This window comes from Leucoraja erinacea, chromosome 33 (genome assembly GCF_028641065.1).
Source record: "Leucoraja erinacea ecotype New England chromosome 33, Leri_hhj_1, whole genome shotgun sequence".
NCBI classification, from domain to species: domain Eukaryota; kingdom Metazoa; phylum Chordata; class Chondrichthyes; order Rajiformes; family Rajidae; genus Leucoraja; species Leucoraja erinaceus.
The window spans coordinates 500001-515896 of NC_073409.1; the positions used below are offsets into that span (position 1 = coordinate 500001).

General features: G+C 49.3%; 1 protein-coding gene across 1 annotated transcript in view; it reads left to right on the forward strand.

Annotated features, from left to right (window-relative positions):
- Positions 1–15896, forward strand: part of il16 (interleukin 16) — a 43420-nt gene that overhangs the window by 11341 nt on the left and 16183 nt on the right. Inside the window, exons 3-10 of the mRNA XM_055660998.1 lie at positions 1–102; positions 2462–2604; positions 6268–6378; positions 7431–7545; positions 9470–9543; positions 10417–10636; positions 10861–10978; positions 11941–12073. The exon at positions 1–102 is cut by the window's left edge and continues 10 nt beyond it. Coding sequence (XP_055516973.1) covers positions 1–102; positions 2462–2604; positions 6268–6378; positions 7431–7545; positions 9470–9543; positions 10417–10636; positions 10861–10978; positions 11941–12073 — 1016 coding nt within the window. The remainder of the gene's footprint in view (positions 103–2461; positions 2605–6267; positions 6379–7430; positions 7546–9469; positions 9544–10416; positions 10637–10860; positions 10979–11940; positions 12074–15896) is intronic.

The following is a 15896-nucleotide window of genomic DNA, read 5'->3' on the forward strand; positions in this document are numbered from 1 at the left end:
CCAATGGGACAACTGAGGTGGAGTTAGTTAATGAAACGTTTCTTAACTCACCTGAAGCCCAGACTGAGTTTCCGTGCCAAAGGTCTCGCTGCAACTCGACAGGTAAATAACCGGCAGCAGTGAAGGAATGACGTGTCTGGGAGGCATCTCAACCCCTCAAAATGGAGATAACACTTAGTAAATTGTTTCAATCAATTGGTCACCAGCTAAACTTTGACCGCTTGGGTTTTGACCGAGATCCTCGGTTTCCTCCCACACTCTAAAGACGTACAGGTTTGCAGGTTAATTGGCTTGGTATAAATGTAAATTGTCCCTAGTTTAGGATAGTGTTAGTGTACGGAGGTCGCTGGTCGGCGTGGACTTGTGTGGCCAAAGGGCCTGTTTCCACGCTGTATTGTCCTATGTAAAAACCACCACAAGAAGCCAACAGCCATTTGCACCACTCCTGATTTTTATAGTCATTCAAGCTACAGAATTTTAGAATTACAGGAATTTGCTATTAAAGAGACCATTCGGCCATTTATACGAGCTGGCTCTCGTGTTTAGTCCTATATATATCCATTTGATGTCCATAATCCTGTAAACTCCAGATCCTATTTAAATGATTTATTATTCCAACCTCACACATCACAAACACTGCGTGAGAAAGTCTTCTCATCGGCCTCTAGATTTGTGCTAATGGTTTTACGTTTATAATCTCCAGATGGCCAACAGGTTGTCAAAGGGAATAATTATTCTCCAGTTTCCTCGCCTCAAGCTCTGATTGATCTGAAAAATATTTATCCGTCCTATTCAGCGGCACGAAATATTAAATGTTATGAATGTTCAGATAACATTTATCTGAACTCTCTCTCACCGAGACCACAAGCTGAGCTGACCACTAATTGATTGACCTGTCCAGCATGGTGGCGCAGCGGTAGAGTTGCTGCCTCACAGCGCCAGGGACCCGAGTTCCATCCTGACTACATGTGCTGTCTATACGGAGTTTGTACGTCCTCTCTGTGACCGCGTGGGTTTTCTCACGGAGCTCCGGTTTCCTCCCACACTACAAAGACGTACAGGTTTGTAGGTTAATTGGTTTGGTGTAAGTGTAAATCATTCCTAGTGTGTGTGAGATAGTATTAGTGTGCGGGGATCGCTGGTCGGCGTGGATCAGTGGGCCTGGTTCCGTGCTGTATCTCTAAACTAGAACTGAAATCATTCATCCAAGGTAACATCCTAATAAAGAGCAAAAAACACATTACTTACAACAATTGACCTGTTGCAGAATCTCGACCCTGAAATGTGGACCTTCTCTCTGTATCCACTACCTGACCTGCTGAGGCTCCCCAGCACTTTGATTTTTTTTGCTCTAGATTACAGTATCTTGTGTCTCCAATATCCTAATAGTGTGCGAAGAAGGGTCCTGACCTGAAACGTCACCTATCCATGTTCTCCACAGATGCTGCCTGACCCGCTGAGTTACTCCAGCACTCTGTGAAACGTCACCTATCCATGTTCTCCACAGATGCTGCCTGACCCGCTGAGTTACTCCAGCACTGTGTGAAACGTCACCTATCCATGTTCTCCACAGATGCTGCCTGACCCGCTGAGTTACTCCAGCACTCTGTGAAACGTCACCTATCCATGTTCACCACAGATGCTGCCTGACCCGCTGAGTTATGGTGCAGCAGCATCTATGGAGCGAAGGAAATGGGCAACGTTTCGGGCCGAAACCCAGAAGGGTTTCGGCCCGAAACATTGCCTATTTCCTTAGCTCCATAGATGCTGCTGCACCCGCTGAGTTACTCCAGCACTCTGTGAAACGTCACCTATCCATGTTCTCCACAGATGCTGCCTGACCCGCTGCGTTACTCCAGCACTCTGTGTCGGAATAAAGTTCCTCTGTGCACTTTCTAGAGGCCATTGAGTTTTTCCAGAAGTGCCCACAACTCCATTTGAGGCCGGCTTAGTTACTTATGAAGTGCTGGCCTGAGGCATGGAAGTGGCAATGAAAGTGATGTGAAGCAGACTGCTTCTGCCTTGTCATTTCCTATTTTACACGGCTGATTCCCAGTGGACATCGACATTGTTTCTACTTTCCACCGGGACATGTAGACGTAATATGGCTCGAGGTTCATCCAGGACTGCCAGAAGTGAAGAGATTCTTTGAATCGTGTAGGAAGGATTTGCGGATGCTGGTTTAAACCGAAGATAGACACAAAATGCTGGAGCAACTCAGAGGGACAGGCAGCATCACTGGATAGAATTAATGGGTGACGTTTCGGATCAAGACCCTTCTTCAGACTGAGATTTACCGCCGATGATGTAGAGAATCTTTGACTTGTTTGTGGGGAAGGGACTGCTTGATGCAGTGCCCCCTAACTCCAGCTCTCCTCCCTCTTGTATCTGTGGTCCCACCTGTTCCTAATATTAAATCACTCTCTGTTTTCTAATGAATTGCATCTTATATTTTTGGCAGGAGTGAATTCCTACTGGTTGGACAAAGATGTTGATTCACCGGCTGCCACGAAACAAGTTGTGTGTCGACATCCTCCCGTACACTCGCTCTGTGACCACAGGAAGTCTCTCTCACAACAGCTGGAAACTCCAGACCGTGTCCATGTAAGACCTTCACCGATAATGCAGCACGTAGATCCTGCATTACTCTGCAGCCACAGGGTTTGTGAGCATAATACAGCCGGTGCCACTAACATTCTCTCATATGCACATTTTCCACTTAGTTTAGTACAAGGTCCAAGTTATTTAATAGCTGCCAGACCTGATTCAGTTTCTGGCAGTGGTGATCCAGAAGGCTTTGGATTCATGCCGTACTCCAGCCTTGAGCTCCAGGATAGGGAGGAGATTACAGGGGCCCTGGCAAAGATCGTTGCATCTTCTCTGGCCACGGGTAACAGTGAAGAAACGTGTCCCTGTCAGAGCTGCCACTCACCTGATCTTGTATGACCTCCCAGGTGGCACATGTATCTCATGGTGCTTTGTGTTGTGGCCCTGGTGCCTGACTGAGGTCCAGCAGCAGGTGATTGGATCATTCCCGAGTTTACAGCAACTAGCTGCACTGCCATTGGTGATTGTCGAACACTTTGGGTTGCCCTATTAAATCTTTCCCCACTCACCTTAAACCTGTGTCCTCTGGTCCTCGATTCCCCTACTCTGGGCAAGAAACTCTGTGCATCTACCTGATCTATTCCGCATGATTCTGTACACCTCTATAAGATCACCTCTCGTCCATGGAATTGTCCTAATTAATTTATAAGTTCTAGGAGCAGAATTAGGCCATTCGGCCCATCAAGTCTACTCTGCCATTCAATCATGTCTGATCTATCTTTCCCTCTCAACCCCATTCTCCTGCCTTCTCCCCGTAACTCCTGACACCCGTGCTGGTCAAGAACCTGTTGATCTCCACTTGTAATGTACATTGGAGAAGGAAACAGACGAACAGGCCCAAAACCACAATGTTTACGTCGACCATGATGCCAAACCCAACTCTTCCCACCTGCCTGACCCTGGTCTCCAGCCCTCCATCCCCAGCAATGACACACCAATGGGTTGATAGGATGCAGTTGTAGGGAGGCTGGAAATGAAGGAATCGCGGAGAAGGATCCGAGACAATTAAAGGATGCAAGGCCACTCGGCCCATTGTATCTGTGCTAATTGCGAGCGAGCTGTCCAAGCTGACCCTGCCCTCCAGCGCTGGGTCCATGGCTGGTGGCCACAGCCCCTCAATTCCATGGCCATGTACTGTTTCAATGTGACCAGGGCTTCAGCCTGGGTGGTGCTACCCCACCTGGGTGATCCTACCTGTGTGGTGCTACCTGTGTGGTGCTACCTGGATGTCTAGACCCCAGCCCACTCCAGGTGAACACAATCCACCTCCCTTCTCTCTTCTCCTTCCAGCAGTTATTACTAATCTCCATCCACATCTGATTTCTGAACCCTTTGAGAATGGAAGGATTTAGTTTCTATCTTCAACTATTGTGGCTTCCCCATTACAGGAAGGATGCGGGGGCTTTGGAGAGGGTGCAGCGGAGGTTTACCAGAATGATGCCCAGATTAGAGGGTTACAGCTACAGGGAGAGGTTGGACAGCTTTGGACAGTCTCCTCTGCATTGTCGGAGGTTGGGGGGGATTCTTGATAGAAGTGTATAAAATTCTGGGAGGTGTCGACAGTCAGGGTGGAAGTCCAACACTAGAGGGCATCGCTATACTGTACGAGGGGGAACGTTTAATGTAGATGTACGTGGCAAATGGTGAATACAGGTTGGTGAGTACCTGGAATACTCTGCCAAAGGCCGGTGGTGAGAGAGATGCAGTCTTGGTGTTTCAGAGGTTAATAGACAGGCACATGTATAAACGGGGAATAGAACATGTACACATCACGTGCGGTCAGATGAGATCAGTTTAACTTGGCATCATGTTCGGCATAAACATTGTGGGCTGAAGGGCCTGTTCTATGTTCCATGTTCTAAACCCCTCAACATTTTATCCATCTCCTTAAACCATGTTTTATAGAAAGAAACCAAGTCTACCCAGAAATAAAACCCAGCCTACCCAGTCTACCCAGCATTCACAAATAACCCCAATATTGTAGTCCTGACAAAATCCATATAAGTGGCTTCTGTGCGTCCTCAGTGTAATCACATCTGGACACATCTGTACACATCTGTACGCACTGCCACATCTGTGCTTAAGCTGCGATCATATTGGTGTACAGTTCCAGCTAAACTTCCCTGTTTTATATACTCTGCCTCGGCTAATTAAGGAAACCTGCTAGAATCTTTTAAAATCTCATTCACTTTCTCCTTAGTGACGTAATGTATGATGTCATCCCCCTCCTGATATGAAGAGTATTAATTAGGTCCCAGCCCAAACGTCACCTCTCCTTTTTCTCCAGAGATGCTGTCTGACCCGCTGCGTTACTCCAGCACTTTGAGTCTATCTTCGGTGTAAACCAGCATCTGCAGTTCCTTGTTTGTAGATTAAGAACTCTATCCCCATCTCCTGCCTCCATGGTTTTAAACCCTCTTCTCTTCCCTCCGATCGTCTCGTGTGAATAGAACTCGCAATTTTTAGTTTTTTTTGTCTTTGCTTTTCTTTGCTTTTTGAATTTTGCTTTTGGATCTTTGTTGCACTTTCTCAACTCTCCCAGGTTCTTTGTTGTGTTCAACTTGGTGCCTGGCGTAAGCTCAATGCTGCCTTGACCTGCCCACCATGTTTAACTGTGAACCAACACTGCAGTGAGAACACTTGTACAGATCCCACTGCAACTCTGCTCATTCCTTGGCACTGCAAAGGTGGGTTAAAGGAACTAGTGGCCAGAGCAGCCTTGATCTGAGAGTGGGAAATAATGCCGGTGGCCTTGTGAAACTCTGACGTGGGCCATTGAGAGTATTACAGTGAATACTTTGGCTGAACTAATGATGAACACAATCCAAGTGCTGGAACTCTCTCCCTAAACCTCCTCGCCTCTTCCTCCTCTCAACAATTGTTTTTGTGTGGCTCGCTTTCTGGTTGCCACTTTCGTTAAACATCCTCAGATGCTCCAGCTCTTTAACATATGTATTGTGACCATCACAAGTGGCCGACTGACATCCTGTACCTAGACGTGGATGAACCTGGACTCTATATAAATGAAGTGCAGTCATGTACAGCTGGGATAGGTACAGTTGGATGAAAGGGTGGCTGGTCCCAACAGCACTGTTAGTTACCCTATTTATTGAGAAGATGGTATGGTTTAGTTGAGTTGATTGTCACGTGTACTGAGGTACAGTGAACAGCTTTTTGTTCCGTGCAAACCAGTCAGCGAAAAGACTGTACATGATTACAATCGAGCTGTCCACAGTGTACAGATACAGGATAAAGGGAATAATGTTGAGTGCAAGATAAGATCCAATTAAAGATAGTTTGAAGGTTTACAATGAGGTAGATGGGAGGGCAGGACCGCTCTCTAGTTGGTGATATGGATGAATCATTTGCATGATAACAGCTGGGAGGAAAGTCGCTGAATCTGGAGGTGTGCGTTTTCACACTTCTGTACCTCTTGCTTGATGGGAATGGGGAGAAGAGGGAGTGACCGGGGTGAGATGGGTCTGGGTTAATGGGCTTTTCCTAATCCACTCCGTACTCTTTACAATTACGGGGTGAAGGCAGGAGAATGGGATTGAGTGGGAAATATAGGTCATCCATGATAGAATGGCGTAGTGGACGATGGGCCGAGTGGCCTCATTCTGCTCCTATGTCTGATGGTGTTTTGTTCTTTTCCTGCAGCCAATGACCCGGGCGGTTCGGTCCCTGAGCTCGGCTCATTTGCTGCCCTCTGGGTGCAGCCCACCTCCCTCTGTCATCTCAAATATCATCCTGATGAAGGGCCAAGGCAAGGTAAGGCAAGATGCCCGCTGCTCACTCGCTACTTTCGTTAGGACATGAAAAAGATGCAATAAGTCAAACTTCTTTGTTGTTGTTGTTAAGGTTGCTGCTCAAAGGGAGAGGGGAGGTAGTTTAATAGAGATGTGCGGGGCGGGTTTTATTACACAGAGAGGTGGGTGCCTAGAGCATGCTGCTGGGGTGGTGGTGGTGGAGGCAGATATGATAGTGGTGTTTAGGACAATGACTTGTACGTGCGGCAGCTTAACAAGCCCGTTAACGCAATAACACATTAGTCAATAAATTAATAACAGTAAACCAGGCAATAATAGTGCAAAACTGAGATCCATTGACCAGTCCACAGAAGATCACAGTCGCTGAGGTTAGTGTTGTGCAGTGTTCAAGAGCCCGCTGGTTGTTGGGAAGAAGCTTTTCTTAAACATAGAGAACACGGTTTTCAGGCTCCTGTACCTTCTCCCCCAATGGTAGCAGCGAGATGAGAGGGTGGCCAGGGTGTGTGGGTCTCTGATGATGCTGGCGGCCTTATTGAGGCAGCGCCTCCTGTAGATCCCATCGATGGTGGGGGGGTCAGTACTGTGATGGACCTTCGATGGTGGGGAGGTCAGTATTTGAAATACAAGAATGCTGATGTAAAACCTCTAAATACTTGGCCCTCCTTGATTTACTTGCGTTTATGAATTAATTTTGCTATAAAACCATTAACCCTTCTGGGGAACATATTTCTGATTCTTGTTGCAGTGAATACTGCACAAAACTCACAATACACCTCCGTCCGCTACTCACCAAATGAGATGCTTTCCAGGGAAGTTTCTCTTGCACAGATTGAGAAATACTTCCTCAGTTTGAAGAAGGGTCCCGACCCGAAATGTCAACTATCCATGTTCTCCACAGAAGCTGCCTGACCCGCTGAGTTACTCCAGCATTCTGTGAAACGTCACCTATCCATGTTCTCCACAGATGCTGCCTGACCCGCTGAGTTACTCCAGCACTCTGTGTCTCTCCTTGTGAAATAGCTATACGGCTGATAATTGTGCATCTTCTCACAGGGCCTGGGCTTCAGTGTGGTGGGAGGAAGAGACAGTGTCTATGGACCCATGGGGATTTTTGTAAGGACCATTTACGCAGACGGAGCTGCTGCTGCTGATGGGCGACTGAGGGAAGGTGAGTAGACCCCGCTTTGTTCCCCTGTTCACTCACCTCTGCTTTAATAATGAAATGTACATAGGGTGATACAAGGCTTTCAGCACATTGGCCCTCATCAGTGGGTTGGCCGGCATCTCTGGAGAGACGGAACGGGTGAAGTTTTGGGTCAGGACTCTGCAAACATCACCTATCCCGACACGAAACGTCACCTATCCATGTTCTCCACAGATGCTGCCTGACCCGCTGAGTTACTCCAGCACTCTGTGAAACGTCACCTATCCATGTTCTCCACAGATGCTGCCTGACCCACTGAGTTACTCCAGCACTCTGTGAAACGTCACCTATCCATGTTCTCCACAGATGGTGCGTGACCCGCTGAGTTACTCCAGCACTCTGTGAAACGTCACCTATCCATGTTCTCCACAGATGCTGCCTGACCCGCTGAGTTACTCCAGCACCCTGTGTCCTTGCATAGAGTGATAATGTTTCCACTTCAGGCGAGTACTCCCTGGGAGTAAGGTCAGCAGGGGCATTAATATAAACTAGTTACCGAGAAATTGAAGACGGAATTGAGAAGCAACATCCTTACCCAGGGAGTGGTGAGAATGTGGAACTTGCTGGCGGAGGGGGTAGTGGAAGTGAGTAACGTTGCTGCTTAAAGAGGAAGCTGAACAAGTGTCCAGAGAGAAGGAAACGCTGACCACTATATGTACTGCAACCAATGGCAGCCTGCCTCTGGCCACCTGGGATTTAAGCTCCACGTCCCTCCCCAAGTCTGTGTCTCTCGCACCTTCCCTTATTCAATAGTCAATAGACAATAGGTGCAGGCGGAGGCCGGTCGGCCCTTCAAATCCTTTAGAATACTTCCCTAAACATTCTCTCTAATCTAGTTTATCTGAGAGTTTTACCCAGTCTGAAGAAGAGCCTCGACCCGAAACGTCACCTATCCCTTCCCTCCATAGATGCTGCCTCGCCCGCTGAGTTTCTCCAGCATTTTTGTCTATCTGGGAGTTTTATTGGGGAGCTGATTTTTAGCCCTTTTGATCCACAAACACATCAAGGTTGAGGGTGTGAGTGTGGTTGAGGGTGGGATACGGTCTCTGTGACCTAATGTTACCTCAAAGCTCGGTACTAGGTAAACCATGCCAATGGTAGTCAGATTGACAAGCTGAGCCCATTGTAATGGTTGCCACAGACGGCTGTGGAGGAGGCCAAGTCAATGGATATTTATAAGGCAGAGATAGATAGATTCTTGATTAGTACGGGTGTCGGGGGTTATGGGGAGAAGGGAGGAGAGTAGGGTTAAGAGGGGATGATAGATCAGCCATGAGTGAATGGTGGAGTAGACTTGATGGGCCGAATGGCCTAATTCTGCTCCTACCAACAATATTTCTGATTACGCCCTGTTGCAGCACCTTGGAACATTTTCCTCCATTCAAGGTTCTTGTGCTGAAAGTTTAGTTTGGAGATACAGCACGGAAAGAGGCCGTTCTGCCCATCGAGTCCAAGTACACTATTCTACACACTAGGGATAACTTACAGAAACCAATTAACCAACAAACCTGCTCATCTTTGGAGTGCGGGAGGAAACCGGAGTACCCAGAGAAAACCTACGCAGTCACAGGGAGAACATGCAAACTCCGTTCACACAGCATCAGTAGTCAGGATGGAACCCGGGTCTCTGGCGCTGTGAGGCAGCAACTCTACCGCTGCACCACCGTGCCGCCCCTGATGCCCTTTAATAATCAAGATTCACAGAGTAATAGTTGAGGCAGTTCCATGGCAAGTAAATCCATGGTGCCCACACTGACGGAGATCGGACCCAACTAGGCTGAAGGATCTGCTTTCCTGCTCTGTTGGGTACAGTCTGGTGTTTGATGTGTGACTGAGATGCAGGATCTATAAACAGAAACATTGATGTGGGCAATCTTTCATCCTGCAGGTGATGAAATACTTGAAGTGAACGGGGTGTCAATGAATGAATTAACTCATGAAGAAGCAGTACAGATATTTAAGGTCAGTCTGTCACAGAGTGCCAATCATTAATTTATTAATTAAAACAAATACTCAGTGTATTTTTCCTTCTATCCCACTCCCTCTTCCCCCTGTCCCCCTTTAACCTGCACTCCTTCCTGATGTGAGGTCACAATTCATGTCTCTTCTCTTTCTATCTCACACCCTTTTGTCTCATTTTCATCTCTGGTCTTTGTCTGCCAATCAACCCCCTCATCCACCCATCACTTAAGGGCCCGTCCCACTTTCACAACCTAATTCACGACCTCTGCCGAGTTTGCCCTTGACTCATCCTCTCAGCATGGTCGTCAGGAGATCGTAGGTTGGTCGTAGGTAGGTTATGATGCTAGTCGTAGGTACTCGTGGCATCAAGTAGGTCGGGGCGTGGTGAAAAATGCCCACGAGTAAAAAAAGGTCGTGAAGTAGGTCGTGAAAGTGGCTCAGGCCCTTCACCTGTCTTTGTCCTAACCCTACCTCTCTTCTAGCTTTGCCCCACTGTAATCGGTCTGAGGGAGAGTCCTGACCCGAAACGTCACCTATCCATGTTCTCCACAGATGCTGCCTGACCCGCTGAGTTATGGTGCAGCAGCATCTATGGAGCTAAGGAAATAGGCAACGTTTCGGGCCGAAGGAAACCCTTCTGGAAATAGGCAACGTTTTGGGCCGAAACCCGGAAGGGTTTCGGCCCGAAACGTTACCTATTTCCTTAGTTCCATAGATGCTGCTGCACCCGCTGAGTTACTCCAGCACTCTGTGAAATGTCACCTATCCATGTTCTCCACAGATGCTGCATACCTGACCCGCTGAGTTACTCCAGCACTCTGTGTAACTGTGTGTCCTTTGGTCAAAGTGCTGTTGCTTTTGTTGTTGCTGTAGCAAGTGCGGAAGGGCGTGGTCACGCTGGCGGTCAGGACGTGTTTGAAGGGCTCGAATCTGTCTCAGCGACAGTCGGCGACATATCTGAGCAACTCGTGGTCGACGAACTCCAACACTGACGAGGTAGTGAGGGGCAGCTGCTCAAGCCTGGAGCTGGACAACATGCCCAAGGTGCCAAACCCTGATGACAGAGTCATTTTGGAAGTCACTTTGTACAAAGGTAAGCAAATGGCCTTGCCAGCATTAAACTCCAAGCCAATGGAACACCTGGACCTGGTCTTCATTCTGGGTCAGTAATGGTCAGGTTGCAGCTAGAATTTGTTAAATATAAAGTGGTGCAGCGGTAGAGTTACTGCCTCACAGCCCCAGAGGCAGAGTCTAGCAGCAGCTCATGGTCATGGTGGGTGAAACTTCTCTAAAGTCATGTCTGTTTCCTTTCCCCAGAGGACGGTGTGGGTTTGGGAATTGGACTGTGCAGTGTGTCCACCCATCTACAGGCATCTGGCATCTATATCCACACACTCTCCCCAGGATCAGTGGCACATCTAGACGGAAGGCTCCGGTAAGGGATGGTCTTCTGCCAGTCTCCTCTCTACATCTCTCTTGTGCAGCTGAGGCATCTCTTGGAGGCAGGTCTACGGGGCAGAGGTGTAAGATCTGCTCATGACAGGGGTCTGATCTCCACCCAGCAGCAAATCAAACACACTGGAGCCGATTCTCCGAGTCCCTAAGCAACAAGATACTAACGGCACAGTGGCAAAGCTATAGTTGCTACCTCGCTATGTAAGAGGCCATGGATCAAACCTGGTCTGTTTGTGTGCTGTCTGCACTACTCCCAGTGACTACACGGTTCCCTCTAGGTGCTCCACATGCCTCTAGTTGGAGTGGGCCAGTGGTGTGGCTGGGAGAGCCATTGCCTCACGGTGCCAGTGACCTGGGTTCGATCCTGACCTCAGGTGCTGTCTGTGTGGAGTTTGCATGTTCTTGCGTGGGTTTCCTCTGGGTGCTCCAGTTTCATTCAACATGGGCCCTTACCACCCTCCTGTTGGAAGTACAAACAGTTTCTGCCCAACATCCATCAGGCTCTCGAACTACAAACAAGTTCAAGTCACATTTCTTGCCACTTGCACCAATTGTACCGTGAGATTTGAGTTACCGTACAGACATACAAATAAAAAGGACACAATACACGATAGAATTTAGCATGAATATCCCCACAAAGTGGAATCAACGTTTCCCACTGTGAGGGAAGGCAATAAAGTCCAGTCAACTTCAACACCAGCGACACTATCAGCTACAAACTGTTTTGGTGGCATTAAGGATTCCAGGGGTTTTTTTGCACTAATATTGATTTTTTTAATCATTGATCTTTTTTTCACTATCATCCCTGAGTTACTTGTTTACAGGTCAGTTTTGCTGCTGCAAGTTAGAATGTCATTATTCTGTGTTTGGGTCACTTGGTGATTAAACACTTGATTGATTCTTAAAGCGGCGTTTTACATAGTGATGTTTCATTTGCTCTAGGTGTGGGGACCACATATTAAAAATTAATACAACAAACATCCACAACCTGACTCTGAATGAAGCGTACGCCCATCTCCAGCTCTGCCGGTCTGGCCGCAACCATCTGGTGATTAGCCGGCACCCCGATCCCCTGGTAAGATGGTCACACCTCAGTGGTGTCAGGGTAACAGAGGGATGCAGTAGAAGCCAATTCCCCAATCGTGAACCCGCTGGGATAAGGAGCAACGTTGTGTCCTTTTCAACCCTTAACCAGAGTTCCACACAGTTCCATGGGACTTCACTTTGGTGATTTAGGCTCATTAATTCCCAGGATTTTGGCTCCATTTCAAAGACCACATTCTAGTTTAGTTTATAGAAGGAGAATTATTTAACAGGACATTTAGCTCAGCCATCCTGTAGTCCTAGATTGCAACTCACAGTGAAGGCAGTATGTTGTTGCAGACATTTTATCTCCCACTACCCAGTCCATCTCCATCCCAAAACGTCACCTATCCATGTTCTCCACAGATGCTGCCTGACCCACTGAGTTACTCCAGCACTCTGTGAAACGTCACCTATCCATGTTCTCCACAGATGATGCCTGACCTGCTGAGTTACTCCAGCACTTTGCCAATGTCCCTCTAAATATTCCATGTCCACGGACCTCTCCAAATGTTTTTTAAATGTTGTTATAGCACCTGCGTCAACTACCTGCTCAGGCAGCTTGTTCCATACATCCACCACCCTCTGTGCGAAAAAGTTGCCTCTCAGATAGCTATTAAATCTTTCCCCTCTCACCTTAAACCTATGCCCTCTGGTTCTTAATGCCTCTACTCTGGGTCAAAGACTCAGTGCTTCTACTTCATCTATTCCCCTGATGGTCTTATACTTCACCCCTCAGTCTCCTGCATTCCAAGGAAACAACTCCTATCTTGCCCAACCTTTCCCAACAGCTCAGGTCCTCAAGTCCTCAAGTCCTGGGAATATCCTTGAAAATCTTCTCTACACTCTTTCCAACAACATGTCTCCTCGAACAGGGTGCCCAAAACTGACCATGTTACTCCAAATGTGCCTCACCATTGCCCTGTACAACACCTTGCCCCATACAACACCTTGCCCTGTAGCATACAACACCTTGCCCTGTACAACACCTTGCCCCATACAACACCTTGCCCTGTACAACACCTTGCCCCATACAACACCTTGCCCTGTACAACACCTTGCCCCGTACAACACCTTGCCCCATACAACACCTTGCCCTACAACACCTTGCCCCATACAACACCTTGCCCCATACAACACCTTGCCCCATACAACACCTTGCCCTGTACAACACCTTGCCCCATACAACACCTTGCCCTGTACCATACAACACCTTGCCCTGTACAACACCTTGCCCCGTACAACACCTTGCCCTGTACAACACCTTGCCCCATACAACACCTTGCCCCATACAACACCTTGCCCTGTACACCTTGCCCTTAAACACCTTGCCCCATACAACACCTTGCCCCGTACAACACCTTGCCCCATACACCTTGCCCCGTACAACACCTTGCCCCGTACAACACCTTGCCCTGTACAACACCTTGCCCCATACAACACCTTGCCCCCGTACACCACCTTGCCCCATACAACACCTGCCCCGTACAACACCTTGCCCCATACAACACCTTGCCCCGTACACCACCTTGCCCCGTACAACACCTTGCCCCATCTTGCCCCCGTACACCACCTTGCCCCATACAACACCTTGCCCCGTACAACACCTTGCCCCGTACACCACCTTGCCCCGTACAACACCTTGCCCCGTACAACACCTTGCCCCGTACAACACCTTGCCCCATACAACACCTTGCCCTGTACAACACCTTGCCCCGTACAAACACCTTGCCCCGTACAACACCTCCCCATACAACACCTTGCCCCGTACAACACCTTGCCCCGTACAACACCTTGCCCCGTACAACACCTCCCCGTACAGCCCCATACAACACCTTGCCCCGTACAACACCTTGCCCCATACAACACCTTGCCCCATACAACACCTTGCCCCCCCATACAACACCTTGCCCCATACAACACCTTGCCCCGTACAACACCTTGCCCCATACAACACCCTTGCCCTGTACAACACCTTGCCCCCGTACAACACCTTGCCCCAAACAACACCTTGCCCTGTACAACACCTTGCCCTGTACACCTTGCCCCAAACAACACCTTGCCCCAAACAACACCTTGCCCTGTACAACACCTTGCCCCATACAACACCTTGCCCCATACACCTTGCCCCATACAACACCTTGCCCTGTACACCTTGCCCCAAACAACACCTTGCCCCATACACCTTGCCCCATACAACACCTTGCCCCATACAACACCTTGCCCCATACAACACCTTGCCCTGTACACCTTGCCCCAACAACACCTTGCCCCAAACACACCTTGCCCTGTACACCTTGCCCCAAACAACACCTTGCCCTGTACCCTTGCCCCAAACAACACCTTGCCCCAAACAACACCTTGCCCCATACAACACCTTGCCCTGTACCCCTTGCCCCATACACCACTTGCCCTGTACACCTTGCCCCAAACAACACCCTTGCCCCATACACCTTGCCCCATACACCTTGCCCCATACACCTTGCCCCATACAACACCTTGCCCCATACAACACCTTGCCCTGTACACCTTACCCAAACAACACCTTGCCCTGTACAACACCTTGCCCCATACAACACCTTGCCCTGTACACACCTTGCCCTGTACAACACCTTGCCCTGTACAACACCTTGCCCCGTACAACACCTTGCCCTGTACAACACCTTGCCCCCGTACACACCTTGCCCTGTACAACACCTTGCCCCGTACAACACCTTGCCCTGTACAACACCTTGCCCCATACAACACCTTGCCCCATACAACACCTTGCCCCATACAACACCTTGCCCCATACAACACCTTGCCCCATACAACACCTTGCCCCATACACCACCTTGCCCCCGTACAACACCTTGCCCCCGTACACTTGCCCATACAACACCTTGCCCCATACAACACACCCTTGCCCCGTACAACACCTTGCCCCGTACAACCACCTTGCCCCGTACAAACACCTGCCCCATACAACACCTTGCCCCATACAACAACACCTTGCCCCGTACAACACCTTGCCCCACCTGCCCCGTACAACACCTTGCCCCCATACACACCTTGCCCCATACAACACCTTGCCCCATACAACACCTTGCCCCTACACCTTGCCCCGTACAACACCTTGCCCCATACAACACCTTGCCCCGTACAACACCTTGCCCCATACCCTTGCCCCCCAACACCTTGCCCCGTACAACACCTTGCCCCATACCCACCTTGCCCCTACAACACCTTGCCCCCGTACACACCTTGCCCCATACAACACCTTGCCCCATACAACACCTTGCCCCCATACAACACCTTGCCCCGTACAACACCTTGCCCCATACAACACCTTGCCCCGTACAACACCTTGCCCCGTACAACACCTTGCCCCGTACAACACCTTGCCCCGTACAACACCTTGCCCCCCCATACAACACCTTGCCCCATACAACACCTTGCCCCGTACAACACCTTGCCCCATACACACACCTTGCCCCATACACCTTGCAACACCACCTTGCCCCCGTACAACACCTTGCCCCATACACCTTGCCCTTGCCCCATACACCTTGCCCCATACACCTTGCCCCATACACCTTTGCCCCATACAACACCTGCCCCTTGCCCCGTACAACACCTTGCCCCATACACCTTGCCCCGTACAACACCTTGCCCCATACACACCTTGCCCCGTACAACACCTTGCCCCCGTACAACACCTTGCCCCGTACAACACCTTGCCCCGTACAACACCTTGCCCCGTACAACACCTTGCCCCGTACAACACCTTGCCCCATACAAACACCTTGCCCCGTACAACACCTTGCCCCGTACAA